We start from the raw sequence: 22708 nt of genomic DNA on the forward strand, positions 1-22708 counted from the left end.
CTAGTTGCCCCTTGAAAAGGTGGGGATGAGCTGTCTTCTCAAACCCCTGTAGTCCACTTGCTGTGGGTTGACCCACAATGCCCTTAGGGAGGAAATTCCAGGATTTTGACCCAGCGACACTGAAGGAACGACGATATATATCCAAGTTAGGAGGGTGAGTGGCTTGGAGGGGAACTTGTATGGGGCGGTGTTCCCGTGTATCTGCTGTTCATGCCTGATCACGGGTTTGAAAGTGCTGTCTGAGGATCTTTAGTGAGTTTTTGAGGAACATCTTCTCAATGTCACACACTGTTGCAACTGAGTGTAGGTGGAGGAGGGAATGAATGTCTCGGGTGGTGGGTAGCATTATGGAACTGGAGTCTGAAATGTGGATTGTAACACTGAGAATGAGTAAGGAAATCCCAAAATATACGTAGCACCTCAGGATGTTACAAAACTGTTTACAGTCAATGAAATTCATTTGAAATGTGCGCATTGTAGGGAAGACAGCATTGAAAGCGGGCACAGCAAGCTGCCACAAGCAGTAATGTGATAAAGATCAAGACTTTTTTTTATGATATTGATTCTTAGATAAATATTGGCCAGGACACCAGAAGAACCTTTCTGCTCATCATCTAAACAGGGTCTTGGAATCCTTAATGCCCATGTGAGAGGACAGGCAGGACTTCTGTATTTCAAAAGACAGCGCCTCCAACAGTAGAGCACTCCCTTATTTCCAACATGGGAGGGTAAGCCTGGGGTTTTGTCCCAGAAGATTACAATATACAACACTCTGACTTAGAGCCCTGAGTCATAGTGACAGATGACACACACAGTTGAGCTTAAAATCTACTTTTCTCTATATTCTGGAGGCAACTTCCCCTTTCTGAAAATACTGTGGTGGCGAAACATTTATTTCATTCCATGTGAGTGAAAGCTGTGATGGTTATGAAATGCTTTTAAGAAGGCCTGAGGTTATAATTGAAGACTTTGCAAAGTGCAACTCCTTTCCCTCATTTAGGCATGATCAGATGTTCATGTTAATCCAATCATAACCACCGATTCCCATTTTGTTAGTACAAGTCGACCAAAGAAATTAAAAGGCAAAAGCTGGATCAGAAAACAATATTTAGGCTGCAATCAAAGCAACAGTTACCAGAGTGTGGAGTGAAGAGGCTTACAGTTCGGAGTAAGAGTGCTGTTTCTTTGCCTGTGCTGAGATGTGGCTTTGTGTGTAGTTGGTGTTGTGGAGACTTGCTGGGAATACTTTGTCAGCAGCAATTTTACTGGATCTGATAAAGGAGGCGGCTGGAGCTACAATCTCGCGAGTGCTCGGGGCCCCTTGAAGCAAGCAGACTGAGCAGCTGCAGGAGCAGGAGCAGAAACCTACATTTGGAACAGCAGAGAAACCAGAGCTGGCAGGAATCGGGACCAGCAGCAGCTGGAACCTGCACTGGGAGTGGCAGGAGCGTGGATTAAGAGCAGCTATAAGGAGGAGTTTACTTGGTGACAGTCAGCTGTAGCTGGTGAAGTCTGTACCCCTTGGAAGCTGACCATCAGTCTGTCTTCCATAGCTCGTCCCCCAGATTACGGGACCCGAATGAAACCATGAGCTTCTTATTGTGAGTACAAAAACAACTCGACCATGGGATACATCCATCAGAGTGTCAGCCTGTCCCCCCCATCCTGAAACTGTTATATTCCCATCAGATTGGCCACTAATAGATTAGCATGTAATTGATTGGATTTGTAACAGATTGGCCTGCAACAGTTTGGCCTGTGACAGTTTGGCCTGGATCAAATTAGCCTGTAACAGACCGGCCTGTATCAGATTAGCCTGCATCAGATTGACCTGTAACAAACTGGCCTGTAACAGAGCGGCCTGTATCAGTTTGGCCTATAACAGATTGGCCTGTAACAGACCGGCCTGTAACAGTTTGGCCTGTATCAGATTAGCCTGTAACAATTGGCCTGTAACAGACTGCCCTGTATCAGATTAGCATGTAACAGGTTGGCCTGTAACAGACCGGCCTGTTTCAGATTAGCCTGTATCAGATTGACCTGTAACAGACTGGCCTTTAACAGACCGGCCTGTAACGGACCGGCCCGTGACAGAATGGCCTGTGACAGACCGGCCTGTGACAGACCGGCCTGTAACAGATTGGCCTGTAACAGATTGACCTGTAACAGACTGGCCTATAACAGTCTGCCCTGTAACAGATTGGCCTGTAACAGACTGGCCTGTAACAGATTGGCCTGTGACAGACCGGCCTGTAACAGTTTGGCCTGTATCAGATTAGCCTGTAACAATTGGCTTGTAACAGACTGCCCTGTATCAGATTAGCATGTAACAGGTTGGCCTGTAACAGACCAGCCTGTTTCAGATTAGCCTGTATCAGATTGACCTGTAATGGATTGGCTTGTAACAGACCGGCCTGTAACAGACTGGCCCGTGACAGACCAGCCTGTGACAGACCGGCCTGTGACAGATTGGCCTGTAACAGACTGGCCTATAACAGACTGCCCTGTAACAGATTGGCCTGTGACAAACCGCCCTGTAACAGTTTGGCCTGTATCAGATTAGCCTGTAACAATTGGCTTGTAACAGACTGCCCTGTATCAGATTAGCATGTAACAGGTTGGCCTGTAACAGACCGGCCTGTTTCAGATTAGCCTGTATCAGATTGACCTGTAATAGACTGGCCTGTAACAGACCGGCCTGTATCAGATTAGCCTGTATCAGATTGACCTGTAACAGACCGGCCTGTAACGGATTGGCCTGTGACAGACCGGCCTGTGACAGACCGCCCTGTGACAGATTGGCCTGTGACAGACCGGCCTGTAACAGATTGGCATGTAACAGATTGGCCTGTAACAGACTGACCTATAACAGACTGCCCTGTAACAGATTGGCCTGTAACAGACTGCCCTGTAACAGATTGCCCTGTAACGGACTGGCCTGTGACAGACCGGCCTGTAACAGATTGGCATGTAACAGATTGGCCTGTAACAGACTGACCTATAACAGACTGCCCTGTAACAGATTGGCCTGTAACAGACTGCCCTGTAACAGATTGGCCTGTGACAGACAGGCATATATTAGATCACGCTGTATGTGATATATCAGATTGTCACTATGTCAAAACACAATCAGACTGGGGGCCCGTGACCAGGGGTGTGCCGCAAGGATTGGTGCAGGGCCCACTGATTTTTCTCATTAATATAAACAATTTGGATGAGAACATAGCGTGTACGGTTAGTAAGTTTGCAGATGATACTAAAATTAGAGGTGTAGTGGTCAGCGAAGGAGGTTACCTCAGAGTACAGTGGGATCTTGATCAGATGGAGCCAATGTGCTGTGGACTGGCAGATGGAGTTTGATTTAGATAAATGTGAGGTGCTGCGTTTTGGAAAGGCAAATCAGAGCAGGGCTGATAAGAGTAAGGTCCTGGGGAGTATTGCTGAACAAAGAGACCTTGAAGCGCAGATTCACAGTTCCTTGAAAGTACAGCCACAGATAGACAGGATAGTGAAGGAGGAGTTTGGTACGCTTGCCTTTATTGGTCAGTGCATTGAGTATAGGAGTTGGGAGATCATGTTGCAGCTGTACAGGACATTGGTTAGGCCACTTTTGGAGTACTGTATGCAGTTCTGGTCTCCCTGCTATAGGAAGGATGTTGTGAAACTTCAAAGGGTTCAGAAAAGATTTACAAAGATGTTGCTGGGGTTGGAGAGTTTGAGCTACAGGGAGATGCTGAATAGCCTGGGGCTATTTTCCCTGGAGCATCGGAGGCTGAGGGGTGACCTTATAGAAGTTTATAAAATCGAGAGGGGCTTGGGTAGGGTGAATAGACAAGGTCTTTTCCCCAGGGTGGGGGAGTCCAAAACTAGAGGGGCACAGGTTTAAGGTGAGATATAAAAGGGACCTAAGGGGCAGCTTGTTCACACAGAGGGTGGTGTGTGTATGGAATGAGCTGCCAGAGGAAGTGGTGGAGGATGGTACAGTTAGAGCATGTAAAAGGGGCCTGGATGGAGACATGGATAGGAAGGGTTTTAGAGGGGTTTGGGCCAAATGCTGGCAAATGGGACAAGATTAACTTTGGGTGGTGGCGGATGAACACAGCAGGCCAAGCAGCATCAGAGGAGCAGGAAGGCAGACGATTCAGGTATAGACCCTTCTTCAGAAATGAGGGAGAGGAAGGGGATTCTGAAATAAATAGAGAGAGGGGGAGGTGGATCGAAGATGGGTAGAGGAGAAGATAGGTGGAGAGGAGACAGACAAGTTAAAGGCGCGGGGATGGCGCCTGTAGAAGTGAGTATAGGTGGGGAGGTAGGGAGGGGATAGGTCGGTGTGGGGAGGACGGACAGGTCAAGGGGGTGGGATGAGGTTAGTAGGTAGGAAATGGGCGTAGTGCTTGAGGTGGGAGGAGGGGATGGGTGAGAGGAAGAACAGTTTGGGGAGACGGGTACGAGCTGGGCTGATTTTGGGATGCAGTGGGGGAAGGGGATGAGCTGGGCTGGTTGTGTGATGCAGTGGGGGGAGGGGACGAACTGGGCTGGTTTTGGGATGCGGTGGGGGAAGGGGAGATTTTGAAGCTGGTGAAGTCCACATTGATACCATTGCGCTGCAGGGTTCCCAAGCGGAATATGAGTTGCTGTTCCTGCAACCTTCGGGTGGCACTGCAGGAGGCCCATGATGGACATGTCATCTAAAGAATGGGAGGGGGAGTTGAAATGGTTTGCGACTGGGAGGTGCAGTTGTTTACTGCGAACCGAGCGGAGGTGTTCTGCAAAGCGGTCCCCAAGCCTCCGCTTGGTTTCCCCAATGTAGAGGAAGCCACAACAGGCACAGTGAATGCAGTATACCACATTGGCAGATGTGCAGGCGAACTCTTCTTAATATGGAAAGTCATCTTGGGGCCTGGGATGCGGGTGAGGGAAGAGGTGTAGGGACAGGTCCAGGAAGGAGAGAGAGGTATTAGAGATGGCCCAGGTGAACTTGAGGTTGGGGTGGATGCTGTTGGTGAAGTGGATGAACTGTTCGAGCTCCTCGTGGGAGCACGAGGTGGCGCCAATACAGTCATCAATGTAACGGAGGAAGAGGTGGGGTTTGGGGCCTGTGTGGGTGCGGAAGAGGGACTGTTCCATGTAACCTACAACGAGGCAGGCATAGCTGGGGCCCGTGCGGGTGCCCATGGCCACCCCCTAAGTCTGTAGGAAGTGGGAGGAATCGAAAGAGTTGTTGAGGGTGAGGACGAGTTCGGCTCGGCGGATGAGGGTGTCGGTGGAGAGGAATTGGTTGAGCCTGCGGGACAGGAAGAAGCAGAGGGCCTTTAGGCCATCTGCATGGGGAATACAGGTGTATAGGGACTGGTCGTCCATGGTGAAAATGAGGTGTTGGGGGCCAGGGAATTGGAAATTCTGGAGGCGGTGGAGGGTGTGGGTGGTGTCACAGATGTAGGTAGGGAGTCCCTGGACCAAGGGGGAGAAAATGGAGTCCAGATAGGTGGAGATGAGATCGGTGGGGCAGGAGCAGGCGGAGACAATGGGTCAGCCAGGGCAGGCGGGTTTGTGGATTTTGGGAAGGAGATAGAAGCGGGCCGTGCGGGGTTGGGGAACAATAAGGTTGGAGGCTGTGGGTGGGAGGTCCCCTGAGGTGATGAGGCTGTGGATAGTTTGGGAGATGATGGTTTGGTGCTCGGGGGTGGGGTCAGGATCCAGGGAGCGGTAGGAGGAGGTGTCGGAGAGTTGGCCTTTGGCCTCGGCGGTGTAGAGGTCAGTGTGCCATACTACCACTGCGCCTCCCTTGTTTGCGGGTTTGATGGTGAGGTTGGGGTTGGAGCGGAGGGAGCAGAGGGCTGCACGTTCTGTGGGGGAGAGGGTGTTGTAGGTGAGAGGGGTGGAGAGGTTGAGGTGATCGATGTCTCGACGGCAGTTGGAGATGACTAGGTCGAGGGAGGTTAGGAGGCCTTGAGGTGGTGTCCAGGAGGAGGTGGTCTGTGGGAGGCAGGAGGGGGGGTCAGTGGAGGGAGGGTTAGGCTCACGATTAAAGAAGTAAATGTGGAGGTAGCGGAAAAACTGTTCAACGTCCAAACGTGACTGGTATTCGTCGATATGTGGGTGGATGGGGGCAAAGTTGAGCCTTTACTGAGGACTGACCCATTCGCCCTCAGTAAGGGGGCAGTCTGGGGGGATGGTGAAGACCTGGCAGGGCTGGGTGCTACTGTTATTTTAGGATATCTGATCAGCGTGGACGAGTCGGACTGAAGGATCTGTTTTCAGGCTGTATATCTCTATGATTGTATTCGCAGGAAGAATGTTATAAATGGGAGATCTGCATTAACATGAATTCTAAAATGAGTTATTGATTGATTAAAGAAGACGCTGAAATAACTGGTCCCAAAGTGTTTTAAAACAATGAACTGCCTTTGATGTTCTGTTCATGTTAGTAAAATATATAACCCAAGATGCGCACTCACCAAGATCCTGTAAACAGCAATTGACCGATTTTTATTAAGTAATGTCTCACTAGTTTAGTTGTGTTAGTGGAGAGGCAGAAATATCGAATCGAATGTTTGGAAGTATCACTGTACTTCACTGCAGATAGGGCAGTATCTTGGCCCATTGCTGAGATGTACCATCTCTCACTGTATCTCTCTGGCAGGTCAGAGGAGGAGTGTGGCGCAAGGTAAAACTGACATTTATAAAATGTTACTGATTTATGCAAAGCTTTTAATCTATAGATAGATACTTACCTATTAAGCAGGGCTCCTCCCAAATGCTCCCGCTCGGAGTTAGCTGTCACCAAGCCAGAATATCATGTATCTCCGGGATAACAAAGTGTGGGGCTGGATAGAGGCACAAGAGAGTTGCAGTGGGAGAGAGATCCCCTGAGGCTTCTCCGGAGGGAGGAGGGTAACTTCTTCAGTTTAGGCATCCCTGGAAGAGGCTTCGCAGTGAGGTTAAAATTGTATCCTCACTGCGAAGCCTCTTCTAGGGATGCCTAACCTGAAGAAGTTACCCTCCTCCCTCCGGACAAACTTCAGGGGATCTCTCTCCACTGCACCTCTCCACCTATCTTCTTTTCTCTCCATCTTCGGTCCGCCGCCCCCACCTCCCTATTTATTTCAGAACCCTCTCCCCATCCCCCTCTGTGATGAAGGGTCTAGGCCCGAAATGTCAGCTTTTGTGCTCCTGAGATGCTGCTTGGCCTGCTGTGTTCATCCAGCTCCGCACTTTGTTATCTTGGATTCTCCAGCATCTGCAGCTCCCATTATCTCTATCCTGTATCTCCAACTGTTTGATATCCAGAATGTTCTATTATTTACCATTGAGGGTTTCTGCAGCTCTCCACTGAAGTAGTTTACATTGGCACCAAAGACAGCCTTTTATTTCCTTTTATTTAAAAGGAATCTACAGGCAGAAACATAACATCACTGGATTGACAGAGGGCAGTAAGATTGTGGGGCATTAAGGGACAGGGGATACTGTGTGAAGGGGGAGCTCAGGTAAAAGATAAGCCACGATTGGACAGTGACAGAGTGGGTTCAGCAGCAGACTCCTGCTTCTCTTTTCTACAAGTTCCTCCGACAGTCCCAGTGCCTTACAGATCGAGCCCTGCCCTACCACAGCTTCCAACTTTTAATTCAGGCCCTGTAAGACCACACAGTGTAGAAGCAGATGTAGGCCATTTAGCCCATCGAGTTTGCTCAGCAATTCAGTGGGATCATGGCTAATTGGATCATTCTGCCTTTTCCCTATAACCTTTCATTCCATTCCTGATTAAAAACCTATCTCTCTCAGCCTTGAATATACTTAGTGACCCAGCAACAACAGCCCTCTGTGGTAACGAATTCTGCAGATACAAACCCTCCTTGAGGAGTAATTCCTCCTCATCTCTGTCTTAAGTTTGTAGTCCTTTATTCTCTCCCCCCAAGGGGAAACAATCTTTCCACTTCTACCCGGGCAAGTCCCTTAAGAATCCTAATTACTTCAATAAGGTTCCCTCTCATTGTTCTAAACTTCACTGGGTACTGACCCAACCTACTGAACCCCTGCTCATAAGACAGCCCTTCTTTACTAGGATCAACCCATGAACCTTCTCTGGTACATCTCAGCAATAGGCCAAGATACTGCCCTATTTGCAGTGAAGTACAGTGATACTTCCAAACATTCGAGTCAATATTTCTGCCTCTCCACTAACACAACTAAACTAGTGAGGCTTTACTTAATAAAAAATCAGTCAATTGCTGTTTATCTCCGTCCTAGCAGGGACCGACGCACTTCAAAACTGTTTCATTGGCCATAAACTATTTTTGAGATGTCCTGAGGTTGGGGAGTTTATGCAGTGATCACCTGGAACTCTGCTGCTTGTACCCTAACAGGTCTATCTGTCCTGTGATAAGGGGCACAGAAACTGTTCACAGTGTTCCAGCTGAGGTCTAACCTTATATAGTATCAGCAAAACTTTCATACTCCATTCCCTTTGAAATAAAGACCAACAGCCCTTTTTCCTTCCCTACTAACTGCTGAACTTGGGTGATAGATTTTTGTGGTTCATGTATGAGGGTTCCCAAATCCCTCTGTTCTGTAGCTTTCTGCAGTCTTTCCCCATTCAAATCATATTCAACTCCTGTAAAAGTGCATAAACTCACATTTCTCCATATTTCTCCCTTGGGGAGGCAAGGGCCTCGTGGTATTATCGCTGGACTATTAATCCAGAAACTCAGCCACCGCCCTGTGAGCCTTGGTTCAAATCTCATTATGGCCAGATGGTGAAATTTGAATTTAAGGAAAAATCTGGGAAATGATGATATGTGTCCATTGTTGATTGTTGGAAAAACCCATCTGGTTCACTAATGCCCTTGAGGGAAGGAAACTGCCATCTTTACCTGGTCTGGCCCACATGTGACTCCATACCCACAGCAACGTTGTTGACTCTTAACTGCCCTCTGGACAATAAATACCGACATAGCCAGAGACGCCATCATCCTGCAGATGATTTTTTAAAAATTCCATCTGCCACATTAATGCTGAGTCACCTAATCTGGCCATGCATTGCTATGTTACTACTCCCCAAACCCAGGGCTCTCATTGAGTGGCACCTTCTTATATGGCAATTTATAAAACACCTTCAAAAAGTTAAAAATGCATCATATCCACTGCTGTCCCTTTAATTCCCTGCTTGTTACCTCCACAAAGATTTCCAACAAATTTGTCAGGCGTAATTTCCCCTTTGCGAGTCACCCCAATCAAATTAACAGACAGGATCTCCCAGGACTGCTTTGAAACCCCCACAGGTTTTCCCCTGAGTGATTCTCACTAAAACCGACTATCTGATTGTTATTATATTGCTGCTTGGGGAATCACACTGTGCACATATTGTCCACTGCTGTTTATCTCCGTCCTAGCAGGGACCGACGCACTTCAAAACTGTTTCATTGGCCATAAACTATTTTTGAGGTGTCCTGAGGTTGGGGAGTTTATGCAGTGATCATCTGGAACTCTGCTGCTCGTACCCTAACTCCACACACACACACACAATCCCGTTGAAACACCAAACCCCAGCCTCTAGCAACCATTTCGCAGAACACCTACATCTGCAGAAAATGATCCAGAGCTTCCAGCTGCCTGCCCACATTAACACACCACTCTGTTCCCTGGCCAGCATCTTTGACTCAGGCTTGCTGCAGTGCTCCAGTGAAGCTCAGTGTAAACTGGGAGAACAGCATCTCATTTTTCACTTGGGGGACCCTGCAGCCTTCTGGGACTCAATACCGAGTTCAGTAATTCCAGAACCTGAATACCTTCTCCCATGTCCTTCACCACAGGCCCTGTGATCGCATGGGCAGCTTTCAGCACAGCCAACCTACATTTACCCACTTATGGTCCTCAATATCTACTTTTCTTTCCCTTGGCATGCCATCATCTGTGCCTCTATCTTCCTGTCTTTCTCTCCCTCTAGGTCCTGTCTCCACCTAACACTCACCCCTTTACTCACTTCCCTCCGCCCTCAGTCAATACATGCCACCGTTTCCTCATTACTGTGTGGTTCTGATAAAGTTGGCAAGGTGTTCCAAAACTCACAAACTCTTCAGAGAAGAAATTCCTCCTCATCTCAGTCTTAAATAGATGCCCCTTCATTCTGAGACCTCTGGCCCTAGACCCTCCCCTGAGGGGAGACATCCTCTCAGCATTTGCCCTGTCAAGCCTCCTAAAAATCTGATATGTTTCAATAAGATCACCTCTCATTTTTCGAAACTCCAGTGAGTAGAGTCCCAACCTATATAATCTTGGCTCATAAGAAGATCTCTCCATACCAGGGAACATCATCATGAACTTTTCTGAACTGCCTCCAATGGAATGAGATCTTTCCTTAAATAAGGGGACCAAAAGTGCTCACAGTACTCCAGACATGGTCTCCCCAGCAGCTTGTAGAGTTGCAGTAAGACTGGCCTACTCTAAGACTCCAATCACCTTGAAATAAGGACCAATATTCCATTACCCTTCCTGATCACCCTGCTGCCTGTGTGCTAGCTTTCTGTCGTTCACATACAACTTCCCCCAAGCCTGTTTGTGTTGCAGCTTCCTGCAGTTTTGCTCCATTTAAATAATGCAGTGTTCTTTCGTTCTCCTTTCCAAAATGAACAATTTCACACTTGCCCACTTTGTACACCATTTACCAACATTTTGCCCATTAGTTCACCTATCAATATATCTCTGTTAACCGTTTATATCCCTCACAATGTGCATTACTGTCAATTTTAGTGTCATCTGCAAATTTAGCTACAGAACATTCATTTCCTTCCTCCAAGTCAGCAATATACATTGTAAACAGTTTGTTCTTAGCACTAATCCCTGTGGAATCCCACTGGTCACGGGCCACTAACCTGAAAAGGAACCCTTTACGACCGCTCGCTGTTTCTTGTCCTTGAGCTCTGTTTCAGCTAAACTCTATACTGAGTTTGAAAGAAAACTTGATTCAATTTTACAGAAGCAAAATAAGGCTCATACACGGATTCCCATTCTGCCCTGTCCCTTGGAAAATAGCTGAAGTGTTGATGTCCTACTGAAATGGGGTGATGGGTGAGTTGGATCTGGTGAGCTTTAGGATACAAGCAGGAGAATTTTCGAGGAATTCATGTTTAGGGAGTGGGAATGTCAAGCTGTGTGGTATTAGAGATATGGATACGGGCTTCAGCAGAGCCGAGGGGTGAGACAGGCCATGCTACAGAATGTGGAAGTAGGAGGTTTTGGGAACGGCATGGAAATGTCGCCTCAAGATCAGACTCACCCTCGAGAATAGTTTGGGTTAATCTCTGATGTTGGCTGGCAGACCAACAAAGGCTGTGGGTTAGGGAGCAGAGGGTGGGCCAGGGACCGAAGTCAGTGGCTTTCATCTTCCATGCATTTAATTTCAATTATCTGGGCCTAATTTGGTTAGCTCAGTTGGCTGGACAGCTGGTTTGTGATTTAGAGTGATACCAACAGTATGGGCTCAATTCCTGTCCCACCTCAGGTCACCATCCACATTCTACCTTCTTGACTTTGCCCCTTCCTCTGAGGTGTAATGACCCTCAAGTTAAACCACCACCAGTTCTCTCTCTCTAGTGAGACTGTGGCAACAATACCTTTTAATCCCAACACTCTCCCATACACCATCCTGACTCCAATAGGGGGCTGTCGTTCCTGGGTTTAGGGAATCTGATCTGGTTGGATTGAAAATGACACCAGTTACTGTATTTTGTTGTAATATAGTCCAGAGCCTTGGGTGCAGGTATCTACTTATTGCTGTACTTGTGATTGGTGTTGATTGACCTTCTATACCTGGGATCATCACTGGATGATCCAGACGATGGAGATATGACTCCCTGGATGAGGAGACCTTTGGAAGGCACAACAGTCTGAGCCAGGTTTGTACTGTACTCTTGTTTAGACAATGAGGTCTATTGTAAGGCATTAACATCACAAGAAAGTCTTTGATAATGGGAATTGCAGATGCTGGAGAATCCAAGATAATAAAATGTGAGGCTGGATGAACACAGCAGGCTTTGTTGGATTATAGCACGGGGTAATTTCCTTTCACACTGTGACCTCAGTCTGCGGTGAAGGAGTTGTTTCGATCCTGCTGTCTAATTGAGGTGCTGGGTAAATAGAACAGCCCCATTAGGATCATCCGAAACAGCAAACTGTGGCCAAATCTTCCCACACACCCTGCACTTTCCCTGTTTGCTTGCAAATACTCTGTCTCCAGGGATGTGTCCCAGCTTCTCCTCCTCCGCGGGAAGCTGCTAGCACATGGTATCGGTGTTGGACCTAGTAATCCAGACTCCAGGCAATGTTCAGTGCTCTGGTTTCTAATCCCATCATGGTGGCTGGGGGAACTATGAGTTTATGTAGTTCTTAGGGCTAAAGGGATTGAAGGAGATGGGGAGAGAGCAGGAACAAGGAATTGAGTTGGATGATCAGCCATGATCATACTGAAGGACGATGGGGCCTGAAGGGCTGAATGGCCTCCTCCTGCTCCTGTTTCCTAAGCCTCTATGTCTTGGATAATACTGTGTCCACCATGATTCCAGGGCACCATGTTGTGTTTGCTGCCATTTGTGTCTTTCTAGGCCTGTGGTTCTGTGGACGCTGATGAGATCAGTAAGAATTGTGCGGATGCAATAAGTTCAGCTCTGTCAAAAATAATACACAAGGCAATCTCAAGTTATTTAACTAATGTGTCAGCGTGAGTCTCAAGCACAGCATCGTATCGAAACTACAGTGCCATTCAGCCCAACTGGCCAGTGCTGGTGCTGATGGTTGACATGAAATGGGTGGCACAGTGGCTCAGTGATTAGCACTGCTGCCTCACAGTGCCAGGGGCCCAGGTTCGATTCCAGCCTCGGGTGTCTACCTGTGTGGAGTTGGCACGTTCTCCCCATGTCTGCGTGGGTTTCCTCCGGGTGCTCCGGTTTCCTCCCACAGTCCAAAGATGTGCAGTCTATGTGGATTAGCCATGCTAAATTGCCCATAGTGTCAGAGGATGGGTCTGAGTGGGATGATCTGAGGGTCAGTGTGGACTTGTTGGGCCGAAGGGCCTGTTTCCACACCGTAGGGATTCTGTGATTCTAAAGTTCCTCCCTTCCCCTCCATCTTCCAGCTATCCTGCAGGCAGGGTGAAGGGGAATAGGGCAGGAGTGGTGTTAGGCAGACTGAGGGCTGGCCACTCATTAGGGTTGGGAGTATTGTGAGCAGGCAAAAAGGAACAGAGATAATGATTGCAGAATGACAAAATTATTGCTGTGCAGGTGGCCATTTGGCCCATCACAACTGAACCAGCTCTCTTTGTGCCAATCACCTACTGTTTCACTGTAACCTTTGCACAATGTTTCTATTTAAATAATATGCAATGTCCCTCTTGAAATGCCTTGATGGAACCTGCCACCACCACATTCCCAGCCAGTGCATATACCCTCTCATTGTTTGTCCTGTGACAATTGGGAATGGTTTCTCCCAGTCTGTCTACACTCCACATGGTTTTAATACCTTCTATTGGTTCTCCTCTGAGTTTCCTTCTCTCCAAGGTGAACATTCCCACTCTTCCAATCTACCTTCATCACAGAAGTTCCTCATTCCTGGAAAACCTTCTTGTAAATCTTGAATATTGCATGCAGTTCTGGTCACCGCACTGCCAAAAGGATGTGGATGCTCTGGAGAGGGCGCAGAGAAGGTTCACCAAGATGTTGCCTGGTTCAGAGGGTTTTAACTATGAAGAGAGGTTGGATAAACTCATTGTTTTCACCGGAAAGACCGAGGCTGAGTGATAACATGGTAGAGGTCTACAAAATTATGAGAGGCATAGATAGGGTGGAGGGTCAGAGGCTTTTTTTCCCAGGGTGGAAAGGTCAACTACAAGAGGTCACAGGTCCAAGGTGAGAAGGGGGAAAGTTTAGTGGTGAAGTGTGAGGAAATGCACTGCCAATGGTGGAAGCAGGAACATTAGCAACATTTAAGGTGTATCTTGACAGACACGTAAACAGCAGGCAAACAGAGGGATAGAAACCGCGTATGGGCCATGCGTAGGGAGACTAATTAAGGAATAGGAATCAGCACAAGCTTGGTGGGCTGAAGGGCCTGTACCTGTACTCTATTTGTCTTAGTTCTAACTCACTTCCAGGGCTGAACAGAGTCTGTTCCTTTTAGTGCGATCTATTTAAGGACAACATCGAGTTAACCTTGTCCATTCTGCGCTTTACAGTGGAAACCGTTCGTCTAAGACTTTCAAGCCGAGGAAGAACATTCCAGAAGGGTCGCATCAGTATGAGCTGTTGAAACATGCAGAGACCACCCTGGGCAGTGGTAATCTGCGCCTGGCTGTAATGTTACCGGCTGGTGAAGATTTGAATGAATGGATTGCTGTCAATAGTAAGTGCTTGAGGAAGCGAGTTCATTTCAGTCATATGTGGGGATTAATCTTTTATCTACAATAATAGAACCACACAGTGCAGAAGAGGCCCTTCAGCCCATCGAGTTGACACTGTCAAAAACACACCACCGTTTACACTAGCCCCACTCCCCTGCATGGGGCCCATAGCCGTGAATGTTATGAGATTTCAGATGCTCATCCAAGTATTTTTTAAAGGTTGTGAAAGGTTGGCTGCCTCAATTACAATCCCAAAAGTGCATCCCAGATTCCCACCACTCTCTGGGTGAAAAAGATTTTCCATGAATGTCCCCCCAAACCTCCTGCCCATCCCCTTAAAATGATGGTCTTTTTATTAAATCCTTTAACTGAGGGGAACAGCTGTTTTCAATCTGCCCTGCCCATGCTCCTCATAATCACATACACCTCGACCAGTTCCCTCTCAACCTCCTCTGCTCCAGACTGTTGGCTTTGAGCCAGTTCTGAGGAAGGGTGACCGGACCCGAAACGTTAACTCTGTTTTTGTTTTTCTGCTGCCAGACCTGCTGAGCTTTTCCAGCAACTTCTGTTTTAGTTCCTGATTTGCAGCATCCGCAGTTCTTTCGGCTCTGAGCGTTGTGGTCGCTAAGGTGGGTTTGACAGAGACAATGCTGAGAGAGGAGAACACCTGGAATACAAGGACATCACTGTGCAGACCAATACAAAGTCCTGAGTCCAGATGGCAGCATTGCTTCAGACCGGGGCTTATGCCCAAAGACAAATCCAAAAGAGAAAAGACAAGTGGGGCCAGGAGACACCGCTCCAACAATATGCTAACTGCCAAGATGTGTGTGCAGCCTTTTTCTGTCCCAGCTATAGACTGAGGATGAATGGGCAAAATTCCTTTCACTGCTTATGTTTACGTGGCAAGTCCAGTCAATGGTAACCCCCAGCATGTTGATAGTGGGTGGCTCAGTGATGGTAACACCATTGAATGTTAATGGGCAGTGGTTAGATTGTCTCTTATTGGAGATGGTCATAGCCTGGCATTTCTGTGGCGCGAATGTCACTTGCCACTTATCAGCCCAAGCCTGGATATTGTCCAGATCTTGTTGCATGTGAACATGGACTGCTTCAGTATCTGTGGAATCACGAATGGTGCTGAACATTGTGCGATCACCAACAAACATCCCCAATTCTGACCTTATGATGGAGGGAAGGTCATTGATGAAGCAACTGAAGATGGTTGGGCCTAGGACACTACCCTGAGGAACTCCTGCAGAAATGACCTGGAGCTGAGATGACTGATCTTCAACAACCACAACCATCTTCCTATGGGTCAGGGATGACTCCAACCAGCAGTGAGCCTTCCCCTGATACCCATTGATTCCAGTTTTGCCCAGGGCTCCTTGATACTACATTTGGTTGAACGCAGCCTTAATTTTAATGACTGTCACTGTACCTCACCTCTGCTCACATCCAGATTCGGTGTGGAATTGGGAGAGGAAGAAATCCCCTGACTTCAGAAATTTGTAACAATCTTCAAGAAGGGAGAAAAACCATGCAGTAGAGATTATCGTCTTGTCTCTACTAGGGAATGCCCACATCCCCATGAATCGCCTGCTAAGAAAGCCCTCCCAGAGACAATGTGTGGTTTCAGACCTTCCAGAGGGACCTCTGATGGTCTGCATTATCAGAAATGTCCAAAAGAAATGTTGCGAACAAGACCTGGAGATATTTTAATTCGTTCTGACAAAGAGTTATACCAGATTTTTAACACTGACGTAAGTCAAGTGGGACTATCGTAGATTTAGAGTAGTTTCTCATTGGTGCATTCTCGCTGGGCCAAAGGGCTCTTCTGCACTGTAGGATTCTATGATTTCAGCTCAACCAACTTTGTCTGATGCTACTATTCAAAATTTGTTTGTGAAAGTCCATATCTCACAAATTTGATTGAGCTTTTTGAGGATGTGACCAAGAAGATAAATGAAGGCAGAGTGGTAGATGTTGTCTGCATGGACTTTAGAAAGGCCTTAGACAAGATTTCACAGAGTAGACTGGTTAGTAAGGTTAGATCATATGGTACCCGGAGGAGCCAGCCACTGAATACAAAATTGGCTTGAAGGTAGGAGACAGAGAGTGATGGTGGACATTTGTTGTTCAGACTGGAGACCTGTGACGAGTGGTGTGCTGCAAAGATCAGTATTAGATTCCACTGCCATTATAGAAATGATTTGGATGAGAGTATAGGAGACATGGTTATTAAGTTTGCAGTTGAGACCAAAATTGGAGGCGTAGTGGAGAGTGAAGAAGGTTATCTAAGAATACAATGAGATCTTGACCAGCTGGGCCAAAGAGTGATAGATGGAGATTTATTTTGATGAACGTGAGGTGTTGCACTTTCGTAAGACAAACCGAGACAGGGCTTCCATGTTAATGTCAGAGCCCTGGGAAATGTTGTCAAACAAAGAGACCTCGGGGTACAGGTGCATAGATCCTTGAAAGTGGAGTCGCAGGTAGATGGGGCGGTGAGGGAGGTGTTTAGTACATTTGCCTTCATTGATCAGTGCATTGTGTACAGGAGTTGGGAATGTCGTGTTGTGGCTGAACAGGACATTGATGAGGCCACTTTTGGAACAGTGTGTACAATTCTGGTTGCCCTGCTTTTGGAAAGATATTATTCAGCTGGAAAGAATGCAGGAAGGATTTACAAGGACGTTATCGAGACTGAAGGGTTTGAGTTATAAGGAGTGGCTGGATAGGCTGGGACTTTGTTCCGTAAAGCAGTTGAAGCTAGAAGTGACCCCTATAAAATTTTACAAAGTCACGAGGGGCATAGATAAGCTGAATAGCCAAGGTCATTTCCCCAGGGTAGGGTAGTCCAAAGGTGGAGGGCGTAGGTTTAAGGTGAGGGGGGAAAGATGTAAAAGGGCCCTGAGGAGTAACTTTTTCACACAGAGGGTGGTGCATGTATGGAGTGAGCTGCCAGGCGAAGAGGTGGAGGCTAGTACAGTTACAACATTTAAAAGGCATCTGGACAGGTACATGGATATAAAAGGGTTAGAGGGATACGAGCTAAGTGAAGGCAAATGTAACTAGTACAGTCTGGGAAACCAGGTCAGCATAGATGAGTTGGGCTGTTTCTGTGTTGTATGACTGTAAAATTGAGTTGGATTTTTGAGGATTTCCTGGATTGGTTTGGAGATGATCCGGGAATTCTGTTCCTTTGTTGGGCTGGTTTTAGCTGGGCTTGGGTGTTCTTCCTGTCAGGCCCTGGCGTGTTCTAGAGTCTTGGTGTGATGTGGATTTCATCACTCTCTGAAGAATCGGTGAGCTGACCCCTCCACCCCCCAACCCCAACACAGATCAGGTGGTACAATCATCACTTTGACCTTTGGTCTAATTGAGTCACAGCCAAGCTGACATTAATGCCCCCCAGGAGGATGACCTTTCCTCCATGGGGAGTGGCAATGAGGGCTTGGCCAGGGTCAGATTGGACACACCTCACCCTCCAGCTCCTAAGGGTAGTCGGTGATATTGACACGGATGTCCTATGTCATACTGCGAGGGGACGAGGAATGACTCACTCTGGCTTTTATATCCTGAATACCTTTCTCAATCGATCATTTACTTTTGAATGTCAACAAGCCTGGTACCAAAATGTGCATAGCAAGATCCCACACGACAATGACAGGTAGTTGCCCGGTTGGGTTGAGGGATGTATGTTGGCCTGCGTTCCTGGGGGACATACTGCTGCCAGAGGTGTGCTTTTTTTTAAACAAATGAGGAAGAGCAGGATAAGAGTTTAAGGTGTGACCTGAAGCCGCAAGTGCAACTTTCATTCCTGGAGGAGGAAGCTTTAGCACAGCAGTAGGGACAATACTGGGTGAGTGGGACGAGCTGGATAGCTCCTTCAGAGAGCTGTGACTGGCCCGATGGGCTGAGTGACATTCTTCTATACCAGCAAGATTCCAACAACTAAATATGAAAAATGCTGGAAATACTCCGCAGGGCTGGTCGCTTCAAGGGAGTGAAGGAAAGTTAACCTTTTAGGCTGTTAATTTTCCATCAAGATTGTGCTCATGCTGGTGACAGTAAAACATGTAACACCGCTGCATTTTAACACGGTGATTCTTAAAAATATTTTGTGTTTGTTTCATTCCCAACATTAGCCGTAGACTTCTTCAATCAGATTAACCTGCTGTATGGAACAATAACAGATTGCTGCACTGAGGATGGATGCCCTGTTATGTCTGCTGGTCCCAAGTAAGTACGAGGTTAAAATCCTTTGTCTTTTCGTGCACTTTCTTGTTCAATCTTCCATTATTTATGAGGTTCGATTTCCCAGCTGGCTGAGAAAGGAGCGCTGCAAAGTGTGACATTGAGAGCCTTTTGCTGGAGTATGTTTGTATGAAATGAAACAGAGGAGATTGCTTTGAAGCAGGTCCAAAACGCATCTGTACTTTCTCATCATATCTCAGTGTTCTAAGAGAATTATTTTACATTTATAAAGCACTTAGAAACACTCCACATGCTGGATCATTTCAGTGTGACCAGTTCTGAAGTAAATATTACTCTCACGCTGACTCGATCAAACAGGAGGAGCTATAGAGTCACCGAATCACAGATATACAGAATGGAAACAGACCCCTCAATCCAACTTGTCGGCGCTGACCAGATATCCTCAATGGATCTAGTCCCATTTGCCAGCATTTGGCCCATATCTCTCTAAACCCTACTTAGTCATACCTCTATCCAGGCCCCTTTTTAATGCTGTAACTGTACCAGCCTCCTCCACTTCCTCTGGCAGCTCATTCCATACACACACTACCCTCTGTGTGAAAAAGTTGCCCCTGAGGTCCCTTTTAAATCTTTTCCCTCTCACCTTCAACCTGTGCCCCTCTAGTTTTGGACTCCCCCAGCCTGGGGAAAAGAGCCCCAATGTTCTCACTGCTAACGTCAGAATGGGGTCACAGTGGGGGAAATATTTGGGAAGCACTACCTCAGCACTTAAAAAGTAATAGATCTAGGCCTTGTGTCTACCCAGCCAACAAGAACCAACTGTGCCGTGGGTTTTTAACAATAACAACTGCATGGCAACCATCAGTCTCCATTGTGTTCATTCCAGACGTCATTGACTGCGAGTTTCACCAGCTGTTGTGGTGGGATTTGAACCTAGTGTCCCAGAGCAATAGCCTGTGGTGCTGGAGTGCTACACGATTGTACCACCTCCCCTGCGTTTGACCTGGTCACCCTGTTCTCGGAAGGATATTATTAAGCTGGAGATGGCTCAGAAGAGATTTACCAGGATGTTGCCGGGAATGGAGGGTTGGATTTTTGCGAGAGGCTGGATAGCCTGTGATTTTATTTTTCCCTGGAGCGTAGGAGATTGAGGGGTGACTTACAGAGATTTATAAAATCATGAGAGGCATGGACAGGGTCAATAACAGGTGTCTTTCCCCAGGGTGGGGGATTTCAAGACGGGGGCATATTTTTAAAGTGAGAGGGGAAAATTTAAAAAGACATGAGGGCAAGTTGTTTACGCAGAGAGTGGTTGGTGCATGGAATGAACTTCCAGAGGGATGCAGGCACAGTTACAATGCTTAAAAGAGATTTGGAGAAGTGCATGAAAAGGAACCGTTTGGACAGATTTATTTAGTTTCGGACTACGAACAGCATGGACTGGTTGGACCGAAGGGTCTGTTTCCGTGCTGTATCACTCTATGACTTCCATACCAGAGTTTTCTGTCCTGCATAAACAAAGATCCAGCCCATTGAACCAGAAACCCTCATCGCTCCTGGGCAGTTTCTGAGTCTCGCAATGTTTTTGGGGACTGAAGGCCAAAGTCCAGGCCGACAGAGCACGCAAACACTGAGATGGTGACATACCGCAGAGGAACAAGCAAGAAGCCACACTGAGATAATAAAATGTGAGGCTGGATGAACACAGCAGGCCAAGCAGCATCTCAGGAGCACAAAAGCTGACGTTTCGGGCCTAGACCCTTCATCAGGCTGCAGATGCTGGAGAATTCCAAGATAATAAAATGTGAGGCTGGATGAACACAGCAGGCCAAGCAGCATCGATGAACACAGCAGGCCAAGCAGCATCTGATGCTGCTTGACCTGCTGTGTTCATCCAGCCTCACATTTTGTTATCTTGGAATTCTCCAGCATCTGCAGTTCCCATTATCTCTGATACTATTTTAGCCACACTGAGGCTGTTTGTCAGGTGGAGGTGGAATTCCACGCCCCGCAATGCCACCCCCGCCCCACCGCCAACACTGCCAGCCAGCTCCTCCACCCCATCCAAAGAATCTGCCGGAGGCAGTGGGGGGGAGGCAATGGTTAGGGTCTGGAATGTACTGTCTGAGAGTGTGGGGGGAGGCAGTGGTTAGGGTCTGGAATGTACTGTCTGAGAGTGTGGGGTGGAGGCAGTGGTTAGGGTCTGGAATGTACTGTCTGAGAGTGTGGGGGGGAGGCAGTGGTTAGAGTCTGGAATGTACTGTCTGAGAGTGTGGGGGGAGGAGGCAGTGGTTAGGGTCTGGAATGTACTGTCTGAGAGTGTGGAGGGAGGCAGTGGTTAGGGTCTGGAACGTACTGTCTGAGAGTGTGGGGGGAGGCAGTGGTTAGGGTCTGGAATGTACTGTCTGAGAGTGTGGGGGGGAGGCAGTGGTTAGGGTCTGGAATGTACTGTCTGAGAGTGTGGGGGGAGGCAGTGGTTAGGGTCTGGAATGTACTGTCTGAGAGTGTCGGGGGGGAGGCAGTGGTTAGTGTCTAGAATGTACTGTCTGAGAGTGTGGGTTGAGGCAGTGGTTAGTGTCTGGGCACTGTCTGAGAGTGTGGGGGGAGGCAGTGGTCAGGGTCTGGAATGGACTGTCTGAGAGTGTGGGGGGGAGGCAGTGGTTAGGGTCTGGAATGTACTGTCTGAGAGTGTGGGGGGAGGCAGTGGTTAGGGTCTGGAATGTACTGTCTGAGAGTGTGGGGGGGAGGCAGTGGTTAGGGTCTGGAATGTACTGTCTGAGAGTGTGGGGGGGAGGCAGTGGTTAGGGACTGTGCACTGTCTGACAGTGTGGGGGGAGGCAGTGGTCAGGGTCTGGAATGTACTGTCTGAGAGTGTGGGGGCAGGCAGTGGTTAGGGTCTGGAATGTACTGTCTGACAGTGTGCGGGGGAGGCAGTGGTTAGGGTCTGGAATGTACTATCTGAGAGTGTGCGGGGGGCAGATTTGGTTTTCAAGCTGCATTTTAGGTGGTTGTTGGGAGAGAAAGGATGTTCAAGGGCGAAAGGGAGAGATGATGTTCACTCGGAGAGCTGGCACTGACATGTGGGCTAAATGGCCTCCCTCTGCTGTTTACCAGTTCTGTGATGATTTCAGATCATCTCGTTGTGACAGAAACGTAGAAAGTGGGGGCAGAATTCAGCCATTCAGCTCAGAGAGCCTGCTTCACCATTTTATAAGATCTGGGCTGATCATCCACCCCAATGCCATACCCTCCTTTTTCTCCAAAATCTTTGATACTTTTTTAACCGAAAAAATGCATCTATCTCTGTCTTTTCCTCCGGTGCCTTTTGTGGCAGAGAATTCCAATGGTTTGCTACACTTTGAGTGAAGAAATCTTTCCTGATCTCAGACTGACGTGGTCCCCCCTGCACCCTGAGACTGCGTCCCTGGCACTAGACTCCCCAAGCAGGGGAACATCCTCTCTGTCTGCCCAGCCCTGTTCTAAGTTTACAAGTTCAGTCATGTCCCCTCATTTCCTTCAAAACTCACTAGTGAATGTCAGTCCAATCTAATCAGTCTCCCCTCTGGACAGTCCCGCCATCCCTGCTTAGAGAATCTCCACTGCACTGCCTCTGTAGCAAGTATAACCTCTCTTAGTTAGAGAGACCAAAACTGCACACAGTACTCAAGGAGCGGCCTCACCAAGGCCCTGTGTAACTGCAGTGAGGCACCCCTACTTCCAAACTCTCATCCTCTTGCAATGAAGACTAGTGCACCAGGTACTTTCCTAAATGCTCACAGCACCTGCCTGTCTACTTTCAATGAGAGGTGTGCAAGGAATTGCAATGATCATGTTGCTATCCTTGTGGGATCTTGCTGTGTGCAAATTGACTGCTGCATTTCCTACATTACAAAGTGGCTGCACCTTAGAAGTACCTCATTGTTTGCGGGGCGTTTTGGGACTCCCTGTGGCTGTGAGAATCACTGCGTAAATACCAATATTTTTCGATTGACACTTGTGGAGAAGACCATCTTGAAGGTTCACCAGTTAATTCAGGACAGGCGTCATCTTAAAGATTTTAATAAATGAACAAAGGTCAAAGACTTTTTATTGTCATTT

General features: G+C 47.7%; 1 protein-coding gene across 2 annotated transcripts in view; it reads left to right on the plus strand.

Moving 5' to 3' along the window:
- The first annotated feature begins 904 nt into the window (after positions 1 to 904).
- Positions 905 to 22708, plus strand: part of LOC125453327 (MOB kinase activator 1B-like) — a 32326-nt gene continuing 10522 nt past the window's right edge. The window contains exons 1-3 of one of the 2 annotated variants that reach the window (XM_048532743.2): positions 905 to 1601; positions 14225 to 14391; positions 18541 to 18634. In XM_048532743.2, coding sequence (XP_048388700.1) covers positions 1588 to 1601; positions 14225 to 14391; positions 18541 to 18634 — 275 coding nt within the window. In that variant the 5' untranslated portion in view covers positions 905 to 1587. Of the gene's footprint in view, positions 1602 to 14224; positions 14392 to 17309; positions 17410 to 18540; positions 18635 to 22708 lie in introns of those variants that run through there. The other variant, XM_059648034.1, reaches the window with a different exon arrangement.

The sequence above is a fragment of the Stegostoma tigrinum genome, chromosome 1 (assembly GCF_030684315.1).
Source record: "Stegostoma tigrinum isolate sSteTig4 chromosome 1, sSteTig4.hap1, whole genome shotgun sequence".
Classification (NCBI taxonomy): domain Eukaryota; kingdom Metazoa; phylum Chordata; class Chondrichthyes; order Orectolobiformes; family Stegostomatidae; genus Stegostoma; species Stegostoma tigrinum.